Source organism: Loxodonta africana, chromosome 21 (assembly GCF_030014295.1).
Source record: "Loxodonta africana isolate mLoxAfr1 chromosome 21, mLoxAfr1.hap2, whole genome shotgun sequence".
Lineage (NCBI taxonomy): Eukaryota > Metazoa > Chordata > Mammalia > Proboscidea > Elephantidae > Loxodonta > Loxodonta africana.
The window spans coordinates 43,993,749-44,014,148 of NC_087362.1; the positions used below are offsets into that span (position 1 = coordinate 43,993,749).

A 20,400-nucleotide genomic window follows, 5' to 3' on the forward strand; every position below is an offset into this window, starting at 1 on the left:
TGCTGCTAAGGCCATTCTGTGGTTCCAAGCATAGGGCATGCCAAAACAAAGGCCACTGACACCACAGGTTGCCAGAGAAATAACTAGTGTCAGAACAGCTGAAGGATGAAAGCCACAAAATAAATGTTTTCAAGGCAGTTAAGGGCATCAAGAATAATTTGTCATGAGGGGAAAATGGATTTGGGTTCAAATGGTATGGATTTCAAAGTTTCTCCTGTGCCGATAGTCCTGCATGGATGCACTCAGCTTATCCCCTGCTCACAATGAATGATGTTTCGGAACAATGGGGAATTCATCTTCATTGCCAAATGAGTCAAGGTCACGTAAGAAATAGGCCCTGTGCTGGGAGTGATGACATTTTAAGTACTTGGTGTCAGGAAAACTGGAAACCTGTCAGCAAGCATTTAGCATCACCTTCCTCATTGGCCTTATCTCCTGTAACCTTGAACAATCAAACTGTTTGACTGGGAGGCCCCGGCAGAGAGAGAGTGAATGAGCAAATGTACACAGGCTGGCAGGGGAACTACTTAGAACTAAGGGTTGTGTAGTGAAGTGGTGAAAATAAGACCACATCAGCAGGTCAGGTCAGATTCTGGAGGACTTAAGCAAAGGAAGTCTAGCTTTGATGTAGTAAATAGCAAGGAGCCAAGGAGTTTGTCTGAGCGGAGGAATGAAAAGAATGAAACTAAGTTCTGCTAAAAAATGAAATAGAACACAAAATGAAATATTTACATGAGCTCATGACCATAGGAGACTGGTTATCAGACCTTTGGCAAAGTTCTCCAAAGGAACCATATTTCAGAGGCAACAGTTTCTTGGAGCTGATTCTCTTTTTTTGGCAGCCACTGTGACATCCCAGATTGACAGACCCCATGCTCAGGAAGCATATTTTCAATGACAGGAAGAGACAGAGGCTGCCTAAACAGTCTTCCTTCTGATCAGTCAGATGACTAGTTACTGTGGGCTGCCCTGTGCAGGAACAGGATAGATATTAGCATGGTTAGGTGTCCGAGTCTGAAAGTAACAGTTCTTAACTCTTCTGGGGTTATAGATTCCTTTAAGAATCTGATAAAAACTAAGAACCCTGTTTCCCAAAAAATGCATGTACGAAATTTTTATAAGCAATCCCAGGGTGTTCAGAGACACCTTCTGTGGACTATTGGTTGAGAGCTCTGCTGTTGGATGCTTCCTTCAGGCTCTGGGCCCCAGGAGCCAAGGAGATGCACAGCCTAGCCAGTGTAGGGGAACGCAGCAGGACGGACCTCTGATAGCACTGTTTCCATTCATGCCTGACATGGCACATGCTGGAGAGGCCTGATCACGAGCTTGGGATGCATATATGTTTTTTTTTTTTTTTGACTCATCTCAGACTGGCTGTTACCTTGTATAAACCTTTCTTCCTTCCATGCTTCTTCTTCTCCAGCTGTCACGCAACTGGTAAGACTCACTGCCTCATCATATCTGTCATTCTGGGGAGCTAAGGGCTTTAAGAGGGTCACCTTTCCAGAGAAAGCTGAAAGCCTAAGAAGAAGTATGCTAGAAAAGCAGCCCTTTTAAGCCTTAGGGGATTGGCCCATCATGCTGTGTGAGACTCTCAGAGAAGAGGTCTGGAGATGTAGCATAGATGTTACAGTTAGTTCAGTGGCAGGTACAAGCCAAGCTTGGTACTCAGTGCTGCCCTGAACAGCTGGGTAGTATATACTCCGGCTCAGGCTGCTTGGAAATGGGTTCTAGGGTAAGAAATGATTTGGAAATCTTTAGGAAGAGCTTTCCTTAAAGAAGGAAGTTTCCTTCTACACAGACACTGGAGGAAAAGTCTCCACCTCAAGGCTGAGCACACTGTGGCTTAGAAGTCATTGTTTTACCTCTTAAGATAAACCAACCCAGCTCCTGACCTGTGAGGCTACCTACCAGGAAGGACAGCTTGGCTTCATCAGTGCTCTCGATGCCTTTTGTGTCAAATTTGCCCTGCTGGAGGCTGCTGTGCATGATGTTCACCGCACTCGTCACCCCACGCTGGATGTCCTGTAAGGTGGTAGCCGGGAAGCCCATCCGCAGCTTGTTACACAGAACGTCCCTGGGGGGCAGAATGGGATATGGGGTCAAGCCTGACAGCACTCAATCTAGTCTTCAGAATAGCAGGACCCAAGTGTCCACTATCTTGATCCAAGAGCAGGGGTTCCTCTTTTGGAGGAATAACCAATCCTTGAGAACACTGTTGGAGACTTTCAGGAGCCAGGATACAAGAGCCAGCAATAACTCTCAAGGGCCAGATGTGGCAAGAACACACAGAGGAGCTTGGCCAATTTTTTACTCCCTGTAATGCAGTGAACTGTTTCTCCCCCAAAATATGTGTCAACTTGGTTAGGCCATGATTCCCAGTATTGTGTGATTGTCTTCTATTTGGTGATTGTAATTTTATGTTAAAGAAGATTAGGGTGGGATTGTAACACCCTTACCCAGGTCACATCCCTGATCGAATGTAAAGAGAGTTTCCCTGGGTTGTCGCCTGCGCCATCTTTTATCTCTCAAGAGATAAAAAGGAAAGGGAAGTGAGTAAAGCAGGACCCCCATACCACCAAGGAAGCGCGTCCTTTGGACCCGAGGTCCCTGCGAGAAGCTCCTAGTCCGGGGAAAGATTGATGAGAAGGCCGACAGAGAGAAAAAGCCTTCCCCTGGAACTTATGCCCTGAATTTGGACTTTTAGCCTACTTTACTGTGAGGAAATAAATTTCTTTTTGTTAAAGCCATCCACTTGTGGTATTTCTGTTGTAGCACCACTAGATAACTAAGACACTTCCTAAAGAGGCTTTTGGTTATCACCACTGAGCTCCAACAAACTCAAGAGAAGGCAGTATAGCTTAGTGAAAGGCAGTTCCATGTAAGAGTTGAGACCATGTAAGAGTTGAAAGAATAGATTTTGAGTCAGTCAGTCTGGACTCTATTCCTTATTCCACCACTTAAGAGGTATGTGAGCTTTGACAATTGATTGAATCTTCTCCTAGTTTCCTAATCTACAAAACAGAGCTAATAATTCCTACCTCATAGGATTGTTATTAAGACCAAATAAAAACAGATTAACAAAGTGCCCAGCCTGTAGCAACGGTGACTATGATTGTTATTACAACTACTGCCTTCATCTGAACCACCTGTTCTCTTTCCTAGGGCCTGAGGGCCAATATCCCCTTCAATCCATCCCAAGGACCACAGACGTGACCCAGAAGACACCTGGCTGCTGGACAACTGCCTGGAGCCAAAGATGTTGTGGCATGGACAGGAGTTATGTCCGGTATAGAAATGAGCTAGAATCATAAGGTGGGAAAAAAAAGGAAGAAATAAATGTGGCTCAGGAATCAATCATGACTAGAGATTTTCTGCCTCTGGAAAAGGAGTCAGCCGTACCTGAAATCAGACTCTAGCTCTGTAGTGGCGAGGTTGATCATGGCACAGAGACAGTCGATGCTGGAGCTGGACAGAGCCCTCCCAATGCACTTCTTAACGATGTAGAAGACGTCATCCACCATGCTGGATGTCAACTGGCCCTTCTCATAGCTGTCCAGAGCCACAGCCTACCCAAAAGGCAAAGCACCCAGTGAGGGCTGCTGTTCTAAGATTGTTCTGGTTACACTGGCCCTGGCTCTGCTCCCTTTTCTATGCTTTACCCGTATTTTTCCCCCCAACATGGCTTATGCTGGTCACAACTTGGAATGGATCCTTTTTACCAAAATAGCTCACTCCATCTGGGTCTGTAGCACAATGGATAGCGCATTGGACTTCTAATTCAAAAAAATAGCTCACTCCGTATTGATCACTGTGTTAGGAAATTGGACATTTAGGGCCTATGTCTTGGGGAGATCCGTAACCTGAGCCCATAAGACATCAGGAGAGGCCCTTCTTTCCCAAGGCTCCTCACTTAGGTACTTCCAGGAAGGTAGGGAACTCGAAGTCTCCCTGAGGAGCTAAGGTGTCTTTTTGAGATCCTTGGGAAAAAAGTCCCAGCTGGATATATGAAGAGCATGACAACTCCAAAGATGTCCTTTAACGATAAAAAGAAGTGACACTCAGTCTGCATGCAAGAGTATTCTCATGGAAATGTGACATGCCTCAGCCATTTCCTTGAGCCTGGCTTCTTGGACAGGAAGCCCCATTTCCAAGAGACTGTATCCTGTCCTACCTTATTGACAGTTTCCCTCATGAAGTACTCCTCCATGGTGATATATACGCCAATTAGCTCCTGCATGGTACAGCTCAACAGGCAGTTATTGAGGAGTTTGTCCAGACACTTCTGATGCTCTAAGGGAGAGACAAGAAATGAAGACTCATTTTTCTTCATCAAGGCAATTAAGCCAACTTTTTTCATCTTTTCCAGGTTCGTTTATAGTCTTTGTTCCAAATATGCACATATTTCACATAGTTATCATATCCTGTACCTGTTGCCTTTGAGTCAATTCCGACTCATAGCAACCCTATAGGACAGAGTAGAACTGTCCCACAGGGTTTCCAAGGAGCAGCTGGTGGATCCAAATAGCTGACCTTTTGGTTAGCAGCCGAGCTCTTAACCATTGCGCCACCAGGGCTCCATAGTTTTCAGAGTATGGGTATAATTTTGTATTCTTTTAAAATGTATATCATAAATATTTTCCATGTTTCTATATAGCTTGATATTTTTTTTTTCTTTTTACCCTTCTTATTTATAATGGCTGTGTGATATTTTATCAGATGAATAATACACATTTTTTAAAAACTCTCTCTTATTTTTAGAGATCTGGGTTATTTCCAAATGTTTTGCCATTGCTCCAGATAATTGGAGATGATAATTATTGGAGACTACAGTGAACATTTTTGTACAAAGAACTTTTTTACTTCTTTTCCATTATTTCCTTAAAATTAATTAATAAGAGTGAAAAGATGTAACATTTCAGGGCAGAAACGGTAGTATATTGGGTATAACCTACTGCCGTCGAGTAGATTTCGACTCATAGTGACCCTATAGGACAGAGTAGAACTGCACCATAGAGTTTCCAAGGAACACCTGGCAGATTTGAACTGGCGACCTCTAGGTTAGCAGCCGTAGCACTTAACCACTATGCCGCCTGGGTTTCCATATTGGGTATAGAACATTTCATTCTCTCAACCAGTGCTGTCCAGCAGAATTTTCTGTAATGATGGAAATGTGCTGTCTACTCTGGTAGCCACTAGCCATGGTAGCTATTGAGCACTTGAAATGTGGCTAAATGTGACTGAGGAGCTGAGTTGTAAATTTTATTTAATTTTAATGGATTTAAATTTAAATGATCACATGTGGCTGGTGGCTACTGCATTGGACAGCACAGCTCTGAACCATGATGGCCATTATTAACACAAAGAGTGCCAAGCCCCAAATGAGCATGCATCTTCCTTTAAACACCAATTCATGGCAATGCTACCTGGGTCATATGAACAACTCCCCTGCCATGTATTATAAGCCATGGCAAAATGCCATAGATGCTGTCTTGGTCATGAGTCTCCAGTTCAGGAAACCCTGCATATACTTGCCCAGCAGGAATTAGATGATCTTAAAAACCTAAACAGTCAGTTTGTAATGAGACTGGGTTGCAGCATACCTTTTTTTTCTGATGTCACTTATCCCTTCAAAAATTGTGGTTGGGGGAGATGGAAGACTGAGGGAGGTAGCAAAAGACTTTATTTATTTTTAAGCTTTATTGGCGCAGAATTTATGTGTCATAAAATTTACCTATCTTACATGTATAGCTCACTATGTTTTAGTAACTTTATAGAGTTGTGCAACAATCATCACATTCCATTTTTAGAATATTTCCATTGCTCCCAAAAGTTCCCTCATGTGCATCTGTAGTTATGTATAACCTATTTGGACTGTTTAAGTGTTTAATCTGTCTATTTATTTACTATGTGCACATATCACCTACCTAAACCAAAGAACAAAACACCACACCAGGGCTGGTGAAGAAGCATGGTGTGGGAAAAAGAGCACAGGAAGATCATTTAATGGTTCTGGGCATCAGTTTTCCTCATCTGTAAAATGACAAGGTGATCTCAAAGGTCCAGTCCGATTCTAAAATGCGGTAAGTTTAGGTTTCCTCCTGGAAGTCATTTTGTCTGTAGATCCCCAGAGGATAACAAGCCTCAGCGATTTCCTTCATAAGAGATCTGTGGCTTAACTCTCATAAAAACAGTGAAAACTATATGGCCCAGACCACCCAGGGAATACAGGAAACACATTTTACCTTGCTTTACTTCTTCTGAGGCCATGGAGTCCCCCACCTCGAAATCTGAGCTGACCCTCTTCCTGAGAAAGCGCAGGTACAGCTCACTGCGGGCATTCATCAGGGTGACCTCAGTCAGGATGGGGTCCAGTTCCCTGAGGCACAAGGGGCAGAAGGGCTAAGCAGGAGTACACAGGATTCCCTCAGATAGGATAGCTATAGGGCAAACAGTTCCAACTCCCCTCCCCACTGGGAGGGGTCATCCTGGGTCTGCTGGCCCAATTATAATCAGAGACAGCTGTCAACCATATTTTCTATTTATATGTTTCACCTGAATCATTCACTTCCTAAAATCCCACCAGAGCTAGTCAAGAGGCTGGAGATTTTCTTTCACATGAGGCATAGACAATTTTTAATTTAAACCACAAAAACTAAAGATGGAAGCAAAATAACATTTAGAAGTGCTGTCATCTTAAAAAGCTTTGGTTGTGGTTTATTTAGATCTCTAATTTACAGCGAATAAAGGAAACATCAGGCCCTAAAGAGTAGGCAATACCACCTTATATTCATATAATCCAGTGGGGTTTGCTGCTAGGGCTTGGATAGTAGAGTCAACTGGGGTGTCAATACTCAGGTGCCATGATTCTGGGTACTAGGAACAGTGCTTTTCAATTTCTAATGTGCAAAAAAATCACTTCAGCATCTTGTTAAAATGCAGACTCTGATTCAGTACATCAGGGGTGGCCTGAGATCCTACATTTCTAACAAGTTCTCAGGTGCCAATACTGCTACCACACTTTCAGTAGCAAGGGTGTAAGATTCAGAATTTCCAATTCAACTAAACAGAAACTCACAGAACCAACATTTTTATTTTATGGAGGGATGTGAGGGAGAAAAGTCAGAGACAAATACTACTAACACACCTGTGTGACCCTGGATAATTCCATTTCCTCACCTACATAACAAGGGGGCTGGATGGATGAGTGCTAAGGACTTTTTCTAGTATTAAATTCTGCCCTCTATTCGTAGGGAGAAAAATGAACATTGACCTTTGCCTCACATCATACCCCAAAATTAACTCCAAGGGATCAAGGACATAATGGAAACCTAAAACTATGAAACTTCTAAAAGAAAAAAAAATCTGCGGACTTGGAATAGGCAAAGGTTTCTAAGAACAGAAAAAGGAAAACCATAAAAGAAAAAATTGATTGGACTTTATTAAATTTAAAAACTTTTGCTCTTCAAAAGCTACTATTAATCAGTACAATTCCCATAAAAATTCCAGCTGACTTCTCTGCAGAAACTGATAAACTGATCTTAAAATTCATACAGAAATTCAAGGGACTCAGGTTAGCCAAAACAATTTTGAAAAAGAAAAAGTTAAGTTCTCAAACTTCCTTATTTGACTCTCCTCTTTCTCCTCCCTGACAGGTAACTACTACTCTCCTAAAATTTTAAACTTTTACTTTTTTATAGTAAAAATAATGTATGTTGTTAAAAGAAAATCCAAACATAAAAACATATTCATTCAATCAACAGATTTTTACTGAGTACACGTTATGTGTCAGATACTGGTCCTTGGTACTGGGGATATGCCAGAAGGCAAATCATTTTATCTAGGGTAAAGATTTCTTGACTGAATGAGTATAATCTTTGCATTTCTTCTAACAACATATACCTCTGGCGGGGAGGATGAGAGTCAATCTGGGGCCTTCAAAAGTATTGGTAATGATCTATTTCTTAAATAGCTGGTTAGTACAGTGATTGTTTTATTCTTTGCAAACCACACATGCATTATATACACTCTTTTATAAGCATTATACATTACAATAAGAAATAATCAATAAAATATTTTAAAAACATATACCACAGTGTAACAGTGTATACTCTGAATCAAACATGATTACCAACTCAAACTCCTATGAGCTGAAGAAAAGAAAAGAATTATTACCTTGGCTCAATTTTTTCTGTTAAGGAATTTCTCATCAAGTTGTTCTGGACATGCCGGAACTGCAATACACCACAGAAATGAGATACCCCCCAGGACCCACCTATCTGCCTCTTGCTAGTCACTCCAAACTTTTGGCATATAAGAACATTTAGGTTTAGTTTGCTTACTCAGCTTACCTTTCTGGCAAGCCAAAGGAAAGCTTTCAGGATGACGGGCCAACAGTTTACTTTTCGTTTAGACTCTAATGCTCATCTCCCTACTGGACTTAAAAGAGATACTAATGGTGTTCCAGTGGACTGCTGTCTGGAGTCTCCTAGTCTGGAGTTTTAGAAATAAAATTTTATGGGGGTCACTCCTATTTCTATTCCTACTCTTACTCTCTCTGATCAAAGGAATGAGGAAATAAAGTTCTGTAAAAAAACATTATTGTAAACACTTAAGGAACTACGGGGAAATTTAAGACAAATTAAAAAAACAAACCAACCCTTGAAGTCAGTTTTGACTTATGGCAACCCCATGTGTGCCGGAGTAGACCTGTGCTCCATAGAATTTTTGATGGCTGACTTCTCAGCAGCTGATTATCAGCCCTTTCTTCTGAGGTGACTCCTGAGACAAATTAAACCCAAAAAACCAAACCCACTGCCATCGAGTTGATTTCCAACTCACAGCAACTGTATAGGACAGAGTGGAACTGCCGCATAGGGTTTCCAAGGCTGTAAATCTTTACGGAAGCAGACTGCCACATCTTTCTCCCTTGGAGTGGCTGGTGGATTAGAATGTCTGAACTTTCAGTTAGCAGCTGAGCGATTTAACCACTGCACCATCAGGGCTCCTTGAGACAAATTACACTTAATAGGACATTAAGAAATAAAATCCTTTATTCCATCACTAGAGGGCACTGTTGTGCGTTCTGTGATAGAGAATTGGTCAAACAAGAAGCCCTTCCTATTTCCTTCTCAGTCCTGTACTGAGGCCATCATCATCTCATCAACACCTCAAGTCCAAAGTAAGCTGGTGATAGGCAAGGTGCAGAGCAGTTTGCATTTATTTTCCTCCTGTCTGTACCTTTTGTCACTTTTTAATTTTTCATTTTTTTCTGTTCAATGTCCCTGGCTAAAGCTGCTTCCAAGCCCTTTGTAGCTCCCCTAGCTCACCTGCTGGTGGTAGTCTCTCTGCTTGATGAACTTGTCCACCACCTTCTCCACCTGTCTGTCACATTCCACCTGCAGATATTTTATGAGGGTATAAAGTCTCCCTGGCCCATAGTAAGTCTCCACGATTGGTTGGTGGGTTTCCACAATGCGGGCAATCCCTAGAAGGGAGAAAGTGAGCGGGTTAAATTCCAAACAGGATTCTAACAAAATAAACTCTTTTCTTTCATCCAGGACTAACCCAGGGCTCAACCCTTTTTGGCTGCTTCACCTCCCAAAAAGAATACAAATACTTCTAGTCATTTATGAGAGTTGTTAAGTAGATTTGTTTGTTAAATATGCATAGTCCTTGGTATTACAGCAGGCATTTGGTAAGTTATATTGATACTGTTTTCTTCAGGAGCATCTTTGGAAATCGGTGTCACCCTCTTTCCAGTCACTGATCTTAAAAAAAAAAAACACCCATTGAAATTGCATCAAGTCGATTCTGACTTATAGTGACCCTGTGGGACAGAACGGAACTGCCACATCCTCATAGAGTTTCTAAGTCTGTAATCTTAATGGAAGCTCACTGCCACATCTTTCTCCCACTGAATGGCTAGTGGGTTTGAACTACTAACCTTCTGGTTAACAGCTGAGCGCTTTAACCACTATGCCACCAGGGCTCCTCTTAGAGTTCCGTCTTAAGCGCTAAACCAAAAACCAAACCAAACCAAAACCATTGCCGTTGAGTCGATTCTGACTCATAGTGACCCTATAGGACAGAGTGGAACTGCCCCACACAGCTTCCAAGGAGTGCCTGGTGGATGTGAACTGCCAATCTTTGGGTTAGCAGCCATAGCTCTTAACCACTACGCCACCAGGGTTTCCTTAAGGGCTACAGAGGATCAAAACAGCTGACCACCAGTTGCTAGTTGTTGCCAGTTGATTGCAACTCACGGAGACCCTATGTGGGTCAGAGTAGAACTGCTCCATAGGGTTTTCTTTTTCTAAATTTCATTTACTTTTTTGTTGTTGTGAATATACACAGCAAAACATAAACCAATTCAACACTTTCTACATATACCATTTAGTGACACTGATCACATTTTTCGAGTTGTGCAACCATTCTCACCCTCCCTTTCTGAGTTGTTTAACCCTCATTAAAATAAACTCACTGCCATGTAAGGCTCCTATTTAATTTTTCCAGTTGCTGTTGTCAATTTGATACCATATAGACAGTTCTTAAAAGAGCATAATGCTCAAGGCAGACCTTTTTTTTTTTTTTTACTAGTTAAGCTAAACTATTGCTCGGTTTTAAGATGACTTCAGGGGATATTTAAAGTTTAAAGATTATCTCAGGGCAATAGTTTCATGGGTTCATCCACTCTCCATGGCTCCAGAAAGTCTAGAGTCCATAAGAATTTGAATTCTCTTCTGCATTCCCCCCTTTTTGATCAAGATTCTTCCATGGAATTTTTGATTAAAATATTCAGTAATGGTAGCTGGGCACCATGCAGTTCTTCTGGTCTCATGGGAAAGGAGGCAGTTATTCACGGAAGCAATTAGCCACACATTCCATATCCTCCTCCAATTCCTAACTCTCCTTTCTCCTCTGTTGCTCCAGGTGAACAGTGACTAATTGTGCCTTGGATAGCCACTTCCAGGCTGTCATGGATTGAATTGTGTCCTCCCAAAATATGTGTCAACTTGGTTAGGCTATGATTCCCAGTATTGTGTGGTTGTCCTCTGTTTTGTCATTGCAAGTTTATGTTAAAGAGGATTAGGGTGGGAATTATAACACCCTTACTAAGGTCACATCCCTGATCCAATGTAAAAGGAGTTTCCGGGGAGTGTTGCTTGCACCACCTCTAATCTCACAAAAGATAAAAGGAAAGGGAAGCAAGCAGAGAGTTGGGGGCCTCATACCGCCAAGAAAGCAGTGCTGGGAGCAGAGCATGTCCTTTGTGCCTAGGGTTCCTGCACGGAGAAGCTCCCAGTCTGGGGGAAGATTGACAAGAAGCACCTTCCTCCAGAGCCGACAGAAAGAAAGCCTTCCCCTGGAGCTGATGCCCTGAATTTGGGCTTCTAGACTACTAGACTGAGAAAATAAATTTCTCTTTTTTAAAGCCAACCACTTGTGGTATTTGTTATAGCAGCACTAGATGACTAAGACACAAGCTTTTAAGACCCCAGGCACTACACAACAAAATAGGAGGTAGAGCAGAAGCACTAAAACACATTATGTCAATTAACTAGGATGTCCCATGAAATCATGACCCTAAACCTCGAAACCAAGGAACCAAATCCCACGAGGTATTTGGTTGTACATTAGCAGCCTTAGCTACTCCTTTTTTTGTTGTTGTTGTAAATATATCTATTACATGATTTTTGCCAATTCAACTTTTTAAAGGTGTACAACTTATCGACAGCATTTTTTTTTAATTGTGGTGAAAATATACACAACAAAACATATGACAATTTAACAATTTCTGCATGTTCCATAGGGTTTTCAAGGGCTGATTTTTCAAAAGTAGAATGGCGGGCCATTCTTCCGAGGTGCATTTGGGTGAACTTGAACCAACAACCTTTCAGTTAGCATACAAGTGTGTTAACTGTTCGCACCACTCAGGGACTGCGAACACCTGACAGACTCTAACTAATCTTTATTAATCAGATACTGAATTAATATCTAAAAAATCAATACACAGTAAGCTACAGGACGGAATTAAAGGGATCATAATAGGCAGCGAGAAGAAAGGCTAGGATGAAGGAATCAGAAATGTCTGAGTGCAGAAAGGGCTCACCTTCAAACAGGAGAGTGAGTGTATCTGCAAAGATGACTGCAGCTCTTCGATCACTCATGTCCGTCCCCAGCACTAAGAGTAGGTTCTCCTCAGCTTTACTGGCCACCTGATAAAAGTAGAAAACAACATATATTTCTCAGATGAAATGCCAACCTCACACCAGGTATGTTTCAGTTTTCCAGAAAAGGCCTCCCATTGGCTTTTTTTTTTTTCCTATGGTTATGTTTTCCTTGATGCTTGGAAGCCTGGGCAGCACACTGGGACTTCTCTTGGAAGGCTCTGTGTTGCCTGAGCCCAGGCAGGACAAAGGACTTGAATATGGTGGTAGCTCTTCTTCTATTCAGAGGTATAATTCTTTTTTTCTCTTTGAAAATATGTACTGCCATTAGCCAAGGCAGAGAGTCTCCACTTTTAATAATCTTCTCCAAGTATAAATCGTCATTATTAATGGTACTTGGTTGAGCAGGACAAGGAATCTGGGTATGGTGGAAGGGACGTTAAAAGTATATCCTCAAAAGGCAAAATAGGATTGCCCTGTGTTATATAAAAATGTTGTTGGGTCAAACAATGTTTCCAACCGAAAATGTATTTCATTTCCACTTCAACTACTTTTACTCGTATTTATTAAGTAAAGCAGTTGGTACTTTTTAATTTTATAATATTTTGTGACTTTTGTATATACTGTATTTGTACGATAGAACAATTCTTGGCTCATGGAATGAATGAATAAAATGCATAATCTTACTTTAAAAAAATTAAAAAAGCAGAAGCTGTTTCTAGGTCCTTGGTGGCAGAGTACTAATAAAGTAGTTGTATTTAATATTAATTAATTAATTTTTTAGAATGGGTAAAAATACACACATTTAAACATTCAACAGTAACAAAGCAGTGTTCAGTGAAAAGTGATCCTTCCCGTTACCTGTCTCTTGATCTCCTAATTCTGCTCTTCAGAGGCAACTATTATTAAGCCTTTCAAAAATATCCTATGCTTACGCAAGCATATGGAGCCCTGGTGGTGCAGTGGTTAAGTGATACAGCTGCTAACCAAAAGCTCGACAGTTTGAATCCACCAGCCACACCTTGGAAACCCCACGGGGCAGTTCTACTCTGTCCTGTAGAATGGCTATGGGTCGGGATCAGCTCAACGGCAATGGATTTGGTGGTTTTGGGTTATACAAGCATATATCTTTGTTGGCATCCCCCCTCATCTTAAACAGAAATGACAGTACATTGTTTTGCACCTTGTTTGACTTAACAACGTTATGTTGGAGAGTAAAATACATTAGCACACATTTTTTCCTAACGGCAGAAGAGTGTTCCATTATAGAAACTAGGGGAGAGGGCAGGATGTACCCTGATATATAGTTAAAAAATAAACAAACAACCCTACGCACACATGCCTGCTGAGATTTACTTCTCTCCAACTAAAGGGAAGGAGCCCTGGTGTTGTAATGGTTAAGCGCTCAGTTGCTAACTAAAAGATTGGCAGTTCAAATCCACCTATTGGCCCCGTGGGAAAAAGACCTGCTGATCTATTCCCGTAAAGATTACGGTCTAGGAAACGCTATGGGGCAGTTCTACTCTGTCACATGGGGTCACTATGAGTTGGTATCAACTTGAGGGGACCTAACAACAACAACTAAGGGGAAAATGGCTCACTTGAGACTTTAACTCAAGTTTGTCTGTCCCCCTCCTTCCCAGGATTTAATCTTAAGTGACCTCATCTGCTTCAACTCAACGTAGCTTATTTTGAGACTCAGGCCTGGTTATAAAGCCTTAAAACCATTAACCAAGAACTCAAATTGCTCTTAAAAGAAGCTGAGTCCTGACTGACAGTTTGCAAAGGAATGTTTAACTTGTAGAGAACTTGCATTTTAATTTTTCTATACTCCACCTGGTGTGTTGAAAATGAATGTGCATCCCTAGATGTCTCAGCACTGCCCGGCACTCAGCAGGCTGGAAGTAAACAAGTGTGGAATGGTTCCAGCCAGCTCTGCCAGACAATCGCAAAAGCAGAGAGGGGAGTCATATCCAGAAGAGAGAAAGGATACACAAAAACTGGATCTATCCAGTGCCCCAATCTGCAGACAGAGAACCATACCACTATCCTGCCAAGTAATCAGGATCCATACCTGCTTGCAAAGGTATTCTGAGAACTTGCTTAATCCCTCCTCATGCAATCCCAGTAAAGGGAAGATCTTGAAGAAGCGCTCCACCTGGGGCAGATCCCCTTCTTTGGTGGCAATGGCAAACTTCTCTGTCACAATGGCTTTGAGACGCTGCTCAGCTTCCTGCAGCAATTTCAGGTTGGCATCAATCATGCTGCCTGCTCAAAGGGGAGAAAATGAGAATTAATGTCAAGAATGATAACACGTCAGGTCCATGCCACTTAGTCTGTGCACTACTATTTGTTCAATAAACATATATCAAGCACCTACTATGTGTCACAATACTGTACTAGCTAATATGGGTGATTAAAAGATGAGTCAGCCATTACCCTATTTATCATAGAAATTACAATCAAGTAAAAGAAATAAAGTCTGCGCATGAATAACTATAATAAAATTTATTGTACGATAAGTGCCATAAGAAAGGTGCCAAAAAGTCATACTTCTGTTTGAAGGAATCAGAAAAGCCTTCATAGAAAAGCAGTCTCTCAAAGATGGGCAGGATTTTTTTTTTAAGAGTTTTGGCATCTGAATAGGAAGGATATACATTCCAGGCAAAAAGAATGAAATGAGGAAAAGGATACAAACAGAAAGGTAAAAGACTATTTCCGGAATAGGTTCAACAAACATTTGAACAATGAATGAGTGGATGAATGAATACACGAAACAAGACTAGAAAGACAGAATGAGTCAAGATCATGGAGAACCTAGAATATCAGGTAAGAATTTCATTTTATAAGTAGGCAATATGATCAAGTGGAAAGAACCCTCTGGCCAGAGAATCAGTAGATTTGGATTCAGTTTCCTTTTCCATAAAACGGGAATAACAACATCTGTCCTGGGATGGTACAGGGCCTATTTAGGGCCTACTTTTACCAGACAAGGGAGCCCTTGTGGCACAGTGGTTAAGAGCTCGGCTGCTAACGAAAATGTCTGCAGTATGAATCCACCAGCCGCTTCTCAGAAACCCTATAGGGCAGAATTCTACTCTGTCCCATAGAGTTGTACTGAGTCAGAATTGCCTCAGTGGCAATGAGTACTAGACAAGGAAGCTTCCTAACAATGACCCCTTTTTCCTGGTTGTTTGTTATGTTCAGATTATAGATGCCGTGACCAAACTAGAAATCAATAGTTTGGGATGCCGACCTTCTTTGCCCTGTCGGCTGAGCTCAATGACCGACTTGTCCAGGCATAAGTAGCGATGAATGTGGGCTGCAGCTTGCTCATAATCTTCGTTCCTCAAAGCAGTCTGAACTCCATCCATGCAGAACTTCAGGTCCAAGATGTCATCAGCTCTCTGGATGGCCTGATAGAGGCGATTCTGCAAAAGACTTAGGGTTCAGAAACAATGTTCTGTTCTTACAAAAACATCTTTTTTTCTAGGACTTAAGAAGATTCAGGAGCTGAATTCAGTTAACCATAGGTCCTTTTCAGCTTTCACTGGTGAGCTCACAAGCACCACCACTACCACTCACAAAACTGTTATTGGTGATGATTGAGAACACTGACAGTTATCACACAAGTCTATTTCTGTGGTCAAATGATTTATTTTAACATAAGCAGGAACAGAAATAATTCATATTTAAACCTGGCATATAGAGGCAGAATATATTTGACATTTTGGGAACAAGACACGGTAAAGCTTAGTAATAAAGTAATTAAAACATGTAGAAGGTATCTTCTTTCAGAATAAGTATCATGATTTAAGAAAAAATAGTATGTGACTTGGTGGCTGTGTGGATATGGTGTTCTGTGGTGAAGTTATTTTTTGCAGAATCTGAACAAGTTAGGAAGAGTTGTGCTATTTCACAGATGCAAATTGAGGTTAGCACTGACTTGTTAAAGAGCTCGGACCCTGTGCTATCCAATACATTAGCCATTAACCACATGTGGCTATTGAGATGTGCTATAGGTGTAAAGTACACACCGGACTTCAAAGACTTAGTACCAAAAAAAAAAAAGGTAAAATATCTCAATAATACTGTTTTATAGCCATTACATGTTGAAATGGCATTTTAGATAAGGGTTAAACAAATACACTGTTAAAGTTAATTTCATCTACTTCTTTTTACTTTTTAAAAATGGCTATTAAAAAGTTTCAAATTACGTATGTGATTCACATTAAATTTCTTCTTTTCCAATCTGAATGATCTAGATAAATGTAACAATATATGCCAAATATAAATATGCATTATTCCTGTTTCTACTTCTGCTAAAATAAATCATTTGGCCATATAATAGAATTTGCCCATTTGCCCTGGCTAGGACCTCCAGTACAAATTCTAATAGAAGTAGGGAGAGCAGACATCCTTGTCTTCTTGCTGATCTTAGAGGGAAAGCATTCGGTCTTTTAAAATTAAGTATGATGCTAGCTGTGCATTTTATATAAATATCCTTTTTAAAGGTTGAGGAAGTTCCCTCCTATTTCTAGTTTGTTGAATGTTTTTACCATGAAAGATGTTGAATTATGTCAAATGCTTTTTCTGCATTTACTCAGATGATCATGCAATTTTTATTCCTTGTCCTATCAATATAGTGTTTATATTAACTGATTTTTAAACCAATTTTGCATTCCTGGGATAAATCCCACTTGGTCATGGCGAATAAACCTTTTTTTTTATGTTGCTGGATTTGGTTTGCTAATATTTTATCGAAGATTTTTGTGTTTACACTCACAGATATTAGTTTAGAATTTTCTTGTGATGTATTTGTCTGGCTTTGGTATCTCACATTTGATTCCTATTGGATGATGCTATTCTAATCTGTACTGTTCTCTACTAACTTAAACACCTAAAGCTCAGTAGGGGAGTCCCTGGGTGGTATAAATAGTTATACCACTCAGCTGCTAACTGAAAGGTTGGAGGTTTAAGTCCACCCAGAGGCATCTCAGAAGAGAGGCTTGGAGATCTACTTCCAAAAAATCAGCCATTAAAGGAGGGGAAAAAAAAGTTCAATGGGATTACCTTGGCCAGGTCAAGCTGACGGACTTTGCTAGATACATTCTCAGCTAGGTTGCAGGTAAAGGTGATCATTCCAGCCAGTTGCTTTGCATCTCCCTCAATCAATTGCAGGTTGGGACTGGAGACACACATTGTCACCACACACATATTCATAGGGGCAGAGGGTGGGAATGAGAGATGGAAAATTTTATTTTACAGATAGAAACTATGTCTTCTTCTTCTTTTGTACCTCCACACAACCCATAGCTGAGTTTGCTCTACACACAGCTTTTCTAGACTGTTTTACTGTAAATTCAAACCTATACTTAACAGAAAAGTAATTTCTGTAACTACTAAAGATACTTCTAGTAGGTACAAAGAACCAGACAACAGAGTCTCCTAATTGTTAAGTGACCAAAAAATGCACTAACCAACAATCTGAGAGGATGAGATCAAAGAGCAAGTTTTATGACTAGCAAATACAGTCTGTAAAAACAGTGGTTCTCAAACTTTAGCCATGCATCAAAATCACCTGGCTGGCTTGTTAAAGCACAGATTCCCAGGACTCGCCCCAACCAAGAGTTTTCGATTCAGCACTTTTGGGTTTGGGCCCCAGAATTTGCATTTCTAACAAGTTTCCATGTGATGCTGGTGCTGCTAGTGGAGGGGCACACTTTGAGAATCACTGAACCATATCCTTTAATATTCACTTTACCTTGATGTTATGTTCCTCTACATTTCAACTGAAAATTTGTAAGAGAAAGTTAGGAAAAATAACACCTTATGCAGTGGATCCTGCAGGAATTTACAACAGCTCTTACTGAGATGCAGACTTACCCCATTCGGTGGAGACTGACCATCTTACTTTCAATGGTGTTTTGCTGTTCCAAAAGAGCATCCAGTTCTCTCTCTACCACTTTCTGAAACAGAGAAATGTCTTGTCATTAGAATGGTCAGAGGAACCTTAAGAATTATCTAACATAATCACTTAGCTGAAGTGTGAATCCCATTTCAAATTTCTTCATTCCTTCTACTAAGATTATAACGAACAACTCCATTTTTGCACTTATCACATTGAATAATGATTACTTTATGTGATTCTTATTACATCTACATTACCACCACAAAAGGAGAAAATAAACCTTTACTCAGTACCATTAGCATAGAGTGTAACAGGAATGTATTTAAATCATAATGACTAAACAAAAGAAACTTCCAAAGTGGCAATGCAAATCTATCTCAGCCAAGCCATTTACTGTGTTATCAAACAATTTATGTAAACTCCTTCCAGTTTCTTCATCTGTAAAATAGAGATATTAATACCTACGCCCTAGGATTATTGACCGAGTCAAACTGGATAACAGACATAAAATGCTTAAGATAGTACGTGGTGTATGGTAGTTTTCAATAAGTTAGCCATTAATATTAGCTATCCATTTTTATTAAAACAGCCCACTAGAATTCAGAGGGAAACTTCCCCCTGACATTCATTACCACAAATACTGTTCTTTCTGTAAGATCTCTTTAATCTTTCCCTAAAGTACGACTGACTCAATAGGAGTTTAGGAGTGTTAGGTCAAGAATACTGAATTTTAAAGTGTAACTTGCTAAAAAATCAGAACTGCAAGTTGTTGCAATTTAGTGTCGGTGCTAACTAGTTGGTCAAGTTAGTGTTTGAAAATCTTCAAAGGTATAACAATGATCCTAATCCTTCACCCCTAAACTGCCTTTTGTACTCAACCTTACTTGAAAAGTTGGCTTAGGGAACAGCTGCTAATTTCTTAGATGAGAGCTTAGACCTTTCTTCTGACTGGCAAGGAACCCCAAGACAGACATTGGAAAGTCAACTGACATCATGAAGTTGCAATGGAAAAGCAAAGGCAGAAAGGAGCTAGACTACTATGAGTTTAAAGGAACCTTGGAATCTAGTCCATGTCCCGCATTTGACACAATGTCAGGGGGACCGATAGAGGTCCAAGAGATTAACTCATCCAAGATTAGACAGTTGAGCTAGGGTCTTAAAAGCTCAAGCTTCTACAAAGTTGTGCACTTAATCGAAATGCTCAAATTACACCCCGAAATCATTCTCTACAAGAGGAAGTCTTAAAAAAATTCAACAAGTTTATTTACAATGACTTCCCGCTTAAATGACATAAAGGGGTAAAAACGTTTCGTAATTTTTCAATTGCTAAACCAAGACAAAAGAGCCTCTATTCTTATTCTGTGAACCAAGCAAGCTGGCATATACTCTCAGTCTTACTTCACTATGGTGGAGAAATCTAGTGCCTATAAAAAGTGCCTATAGACCTGGAAAATCAATAGCGAGGGAGGGCAGGGGGCGGCGAAAATCCCCAGATCGCGTAGATACCACGGAAGATCAACCTGGGGGCCTCCAACCGAGTGAAAAGGTATGACAGGTCTCCCCAGCTATCCAGCTACACTCCTGCTTCTCGGAAAGTGCTTTTTTGTTTCCCCAGGCAAGGCGAGAACTTCCCACAGCCCAGATTTCCAAGACTGACGGCTCCTACGCCCACTGTCCCTGATCCTCCTGGAAATGGAGGCTCAGCCCCCCACCTCCTCGCCGCAGAGCCGTTCGTACACAGCCTCCAGCTCCTGCAGCTCTGTCAGGGAGCGAATGAGCTCGGTGGAGATTTCCGAGCATCGGCTTCCTCCCACCCTCTCAGACGGTGGAGGAACCCCTGACAGCTTTTGAGGAGACTCGAGATCCGCCATGTTGGTCCCAATTCGTTGCTTCCGGTCCCGCGAGGCCCCCTCCCCGTTGGCGCGCCAGGTCATTGGGGCTGCCCGCTTAAGTGCCCGACGAATTTATTTATTTTTAAGTTTACTTCTTAAAAGTATATTGCTTTTCTATTCTCCTGTGACGGTAACGGGCATAAACTATGTTCAGATAGTTTTTAATGGGGTGTGGAAACAAGACTGAAACAGTTAATAAAATTATATATATATTTTTCAGGCGCGGGTTGGGGTCCTTTTCCCGCCGCGCGCCACCGGAAGGTCTCCGATTTGAGAGCTAATGGGGAACGCCAGGTGGCTGGTGTTGGTTGTGACTTAGGCCTTGAAAGGATTCACCATCCGTCGGCTATCTACGCCATCCTTACCGCTGCAGGGTAAAAGAGCGGCCTCGTCACTTTCCCGGGCCCGGTGAGCCGGAAAGCGACCT

At 41.2% G+C, this 20,400-nt stretch overlaps 2 protein-coding genes across 7 annotated transcripts in view; one reads left to right on the forward strand and one right to left on the reverse strand.

Moving 5' to 3' along the window:
- COG4 (component of oligomeric golgi complex 4) overlaps positions 1–19,988 on the reverse strand; it is a 30,050-nt gene extending 10,062 nt beyond the window's left edge. Inside the window, exons 1-12 of one of the 3 annotated variants that reach the window (XM_003417158.4) lie at positions 19,794–19,988; positions 18,057–18,139; positions 17,244–17,358; positions 15,427–15,601; positions 14,245–14,438; positions 12,113–12,218; positions 9,330–9,487; positions 8,176–8,234; positions 6,246–6,379; positions 4,175–4,293; positions 3,403–3,569; positions 1,912–2,077 (exon numbers count right to left, since the gene is read on the reverse strand). In XM_003417158.4, the coding sequence (XP_003417206.4) occupies positions 1,912–2,077; positions 3,403–3,569; positions 4,175–4,293; positions 6,246–6,379; positions 8,176–8,234; positions 9,330–9,487; positions 12,113–12,218; positions 14,245–14,438; positions 15,427–15,601; positions 17,244–17,358; positions 18,057–18,139; positions 19,794–19,952 (1,635 nt within the window). In that variant the 5' untranslated portion in view covers positions 19,953–19,988. The other 2 variants (XM_023556679.2, XM_064273790.1) reach the window with 2 other exon arrangements.
- A 190-nt stretch (positions 19,989–20,178) lies between these two features.
- Positions 20,179–20,400, forward strand: part of SF3B3 (splicing factor 3b subunit 3) — a 54,655-nt gene continuing 54,433 nt past the window's right edge. The window contains exon 1 of one of the 4 annotated variants that reach the window (XM_023556672.2): positions 20,179–20,267. The gene's annotated coding sequence lies outside the window, so the exon portion shown is untranslated. Of the gene's footprint in view, positions 20,382–20,400 lie in introns of all 4 variants that reach the window. The other 3 variants (XM_010596810.3, XM_010596809.3, XM_003417074.4) reach the window with 3 other exon arrangements.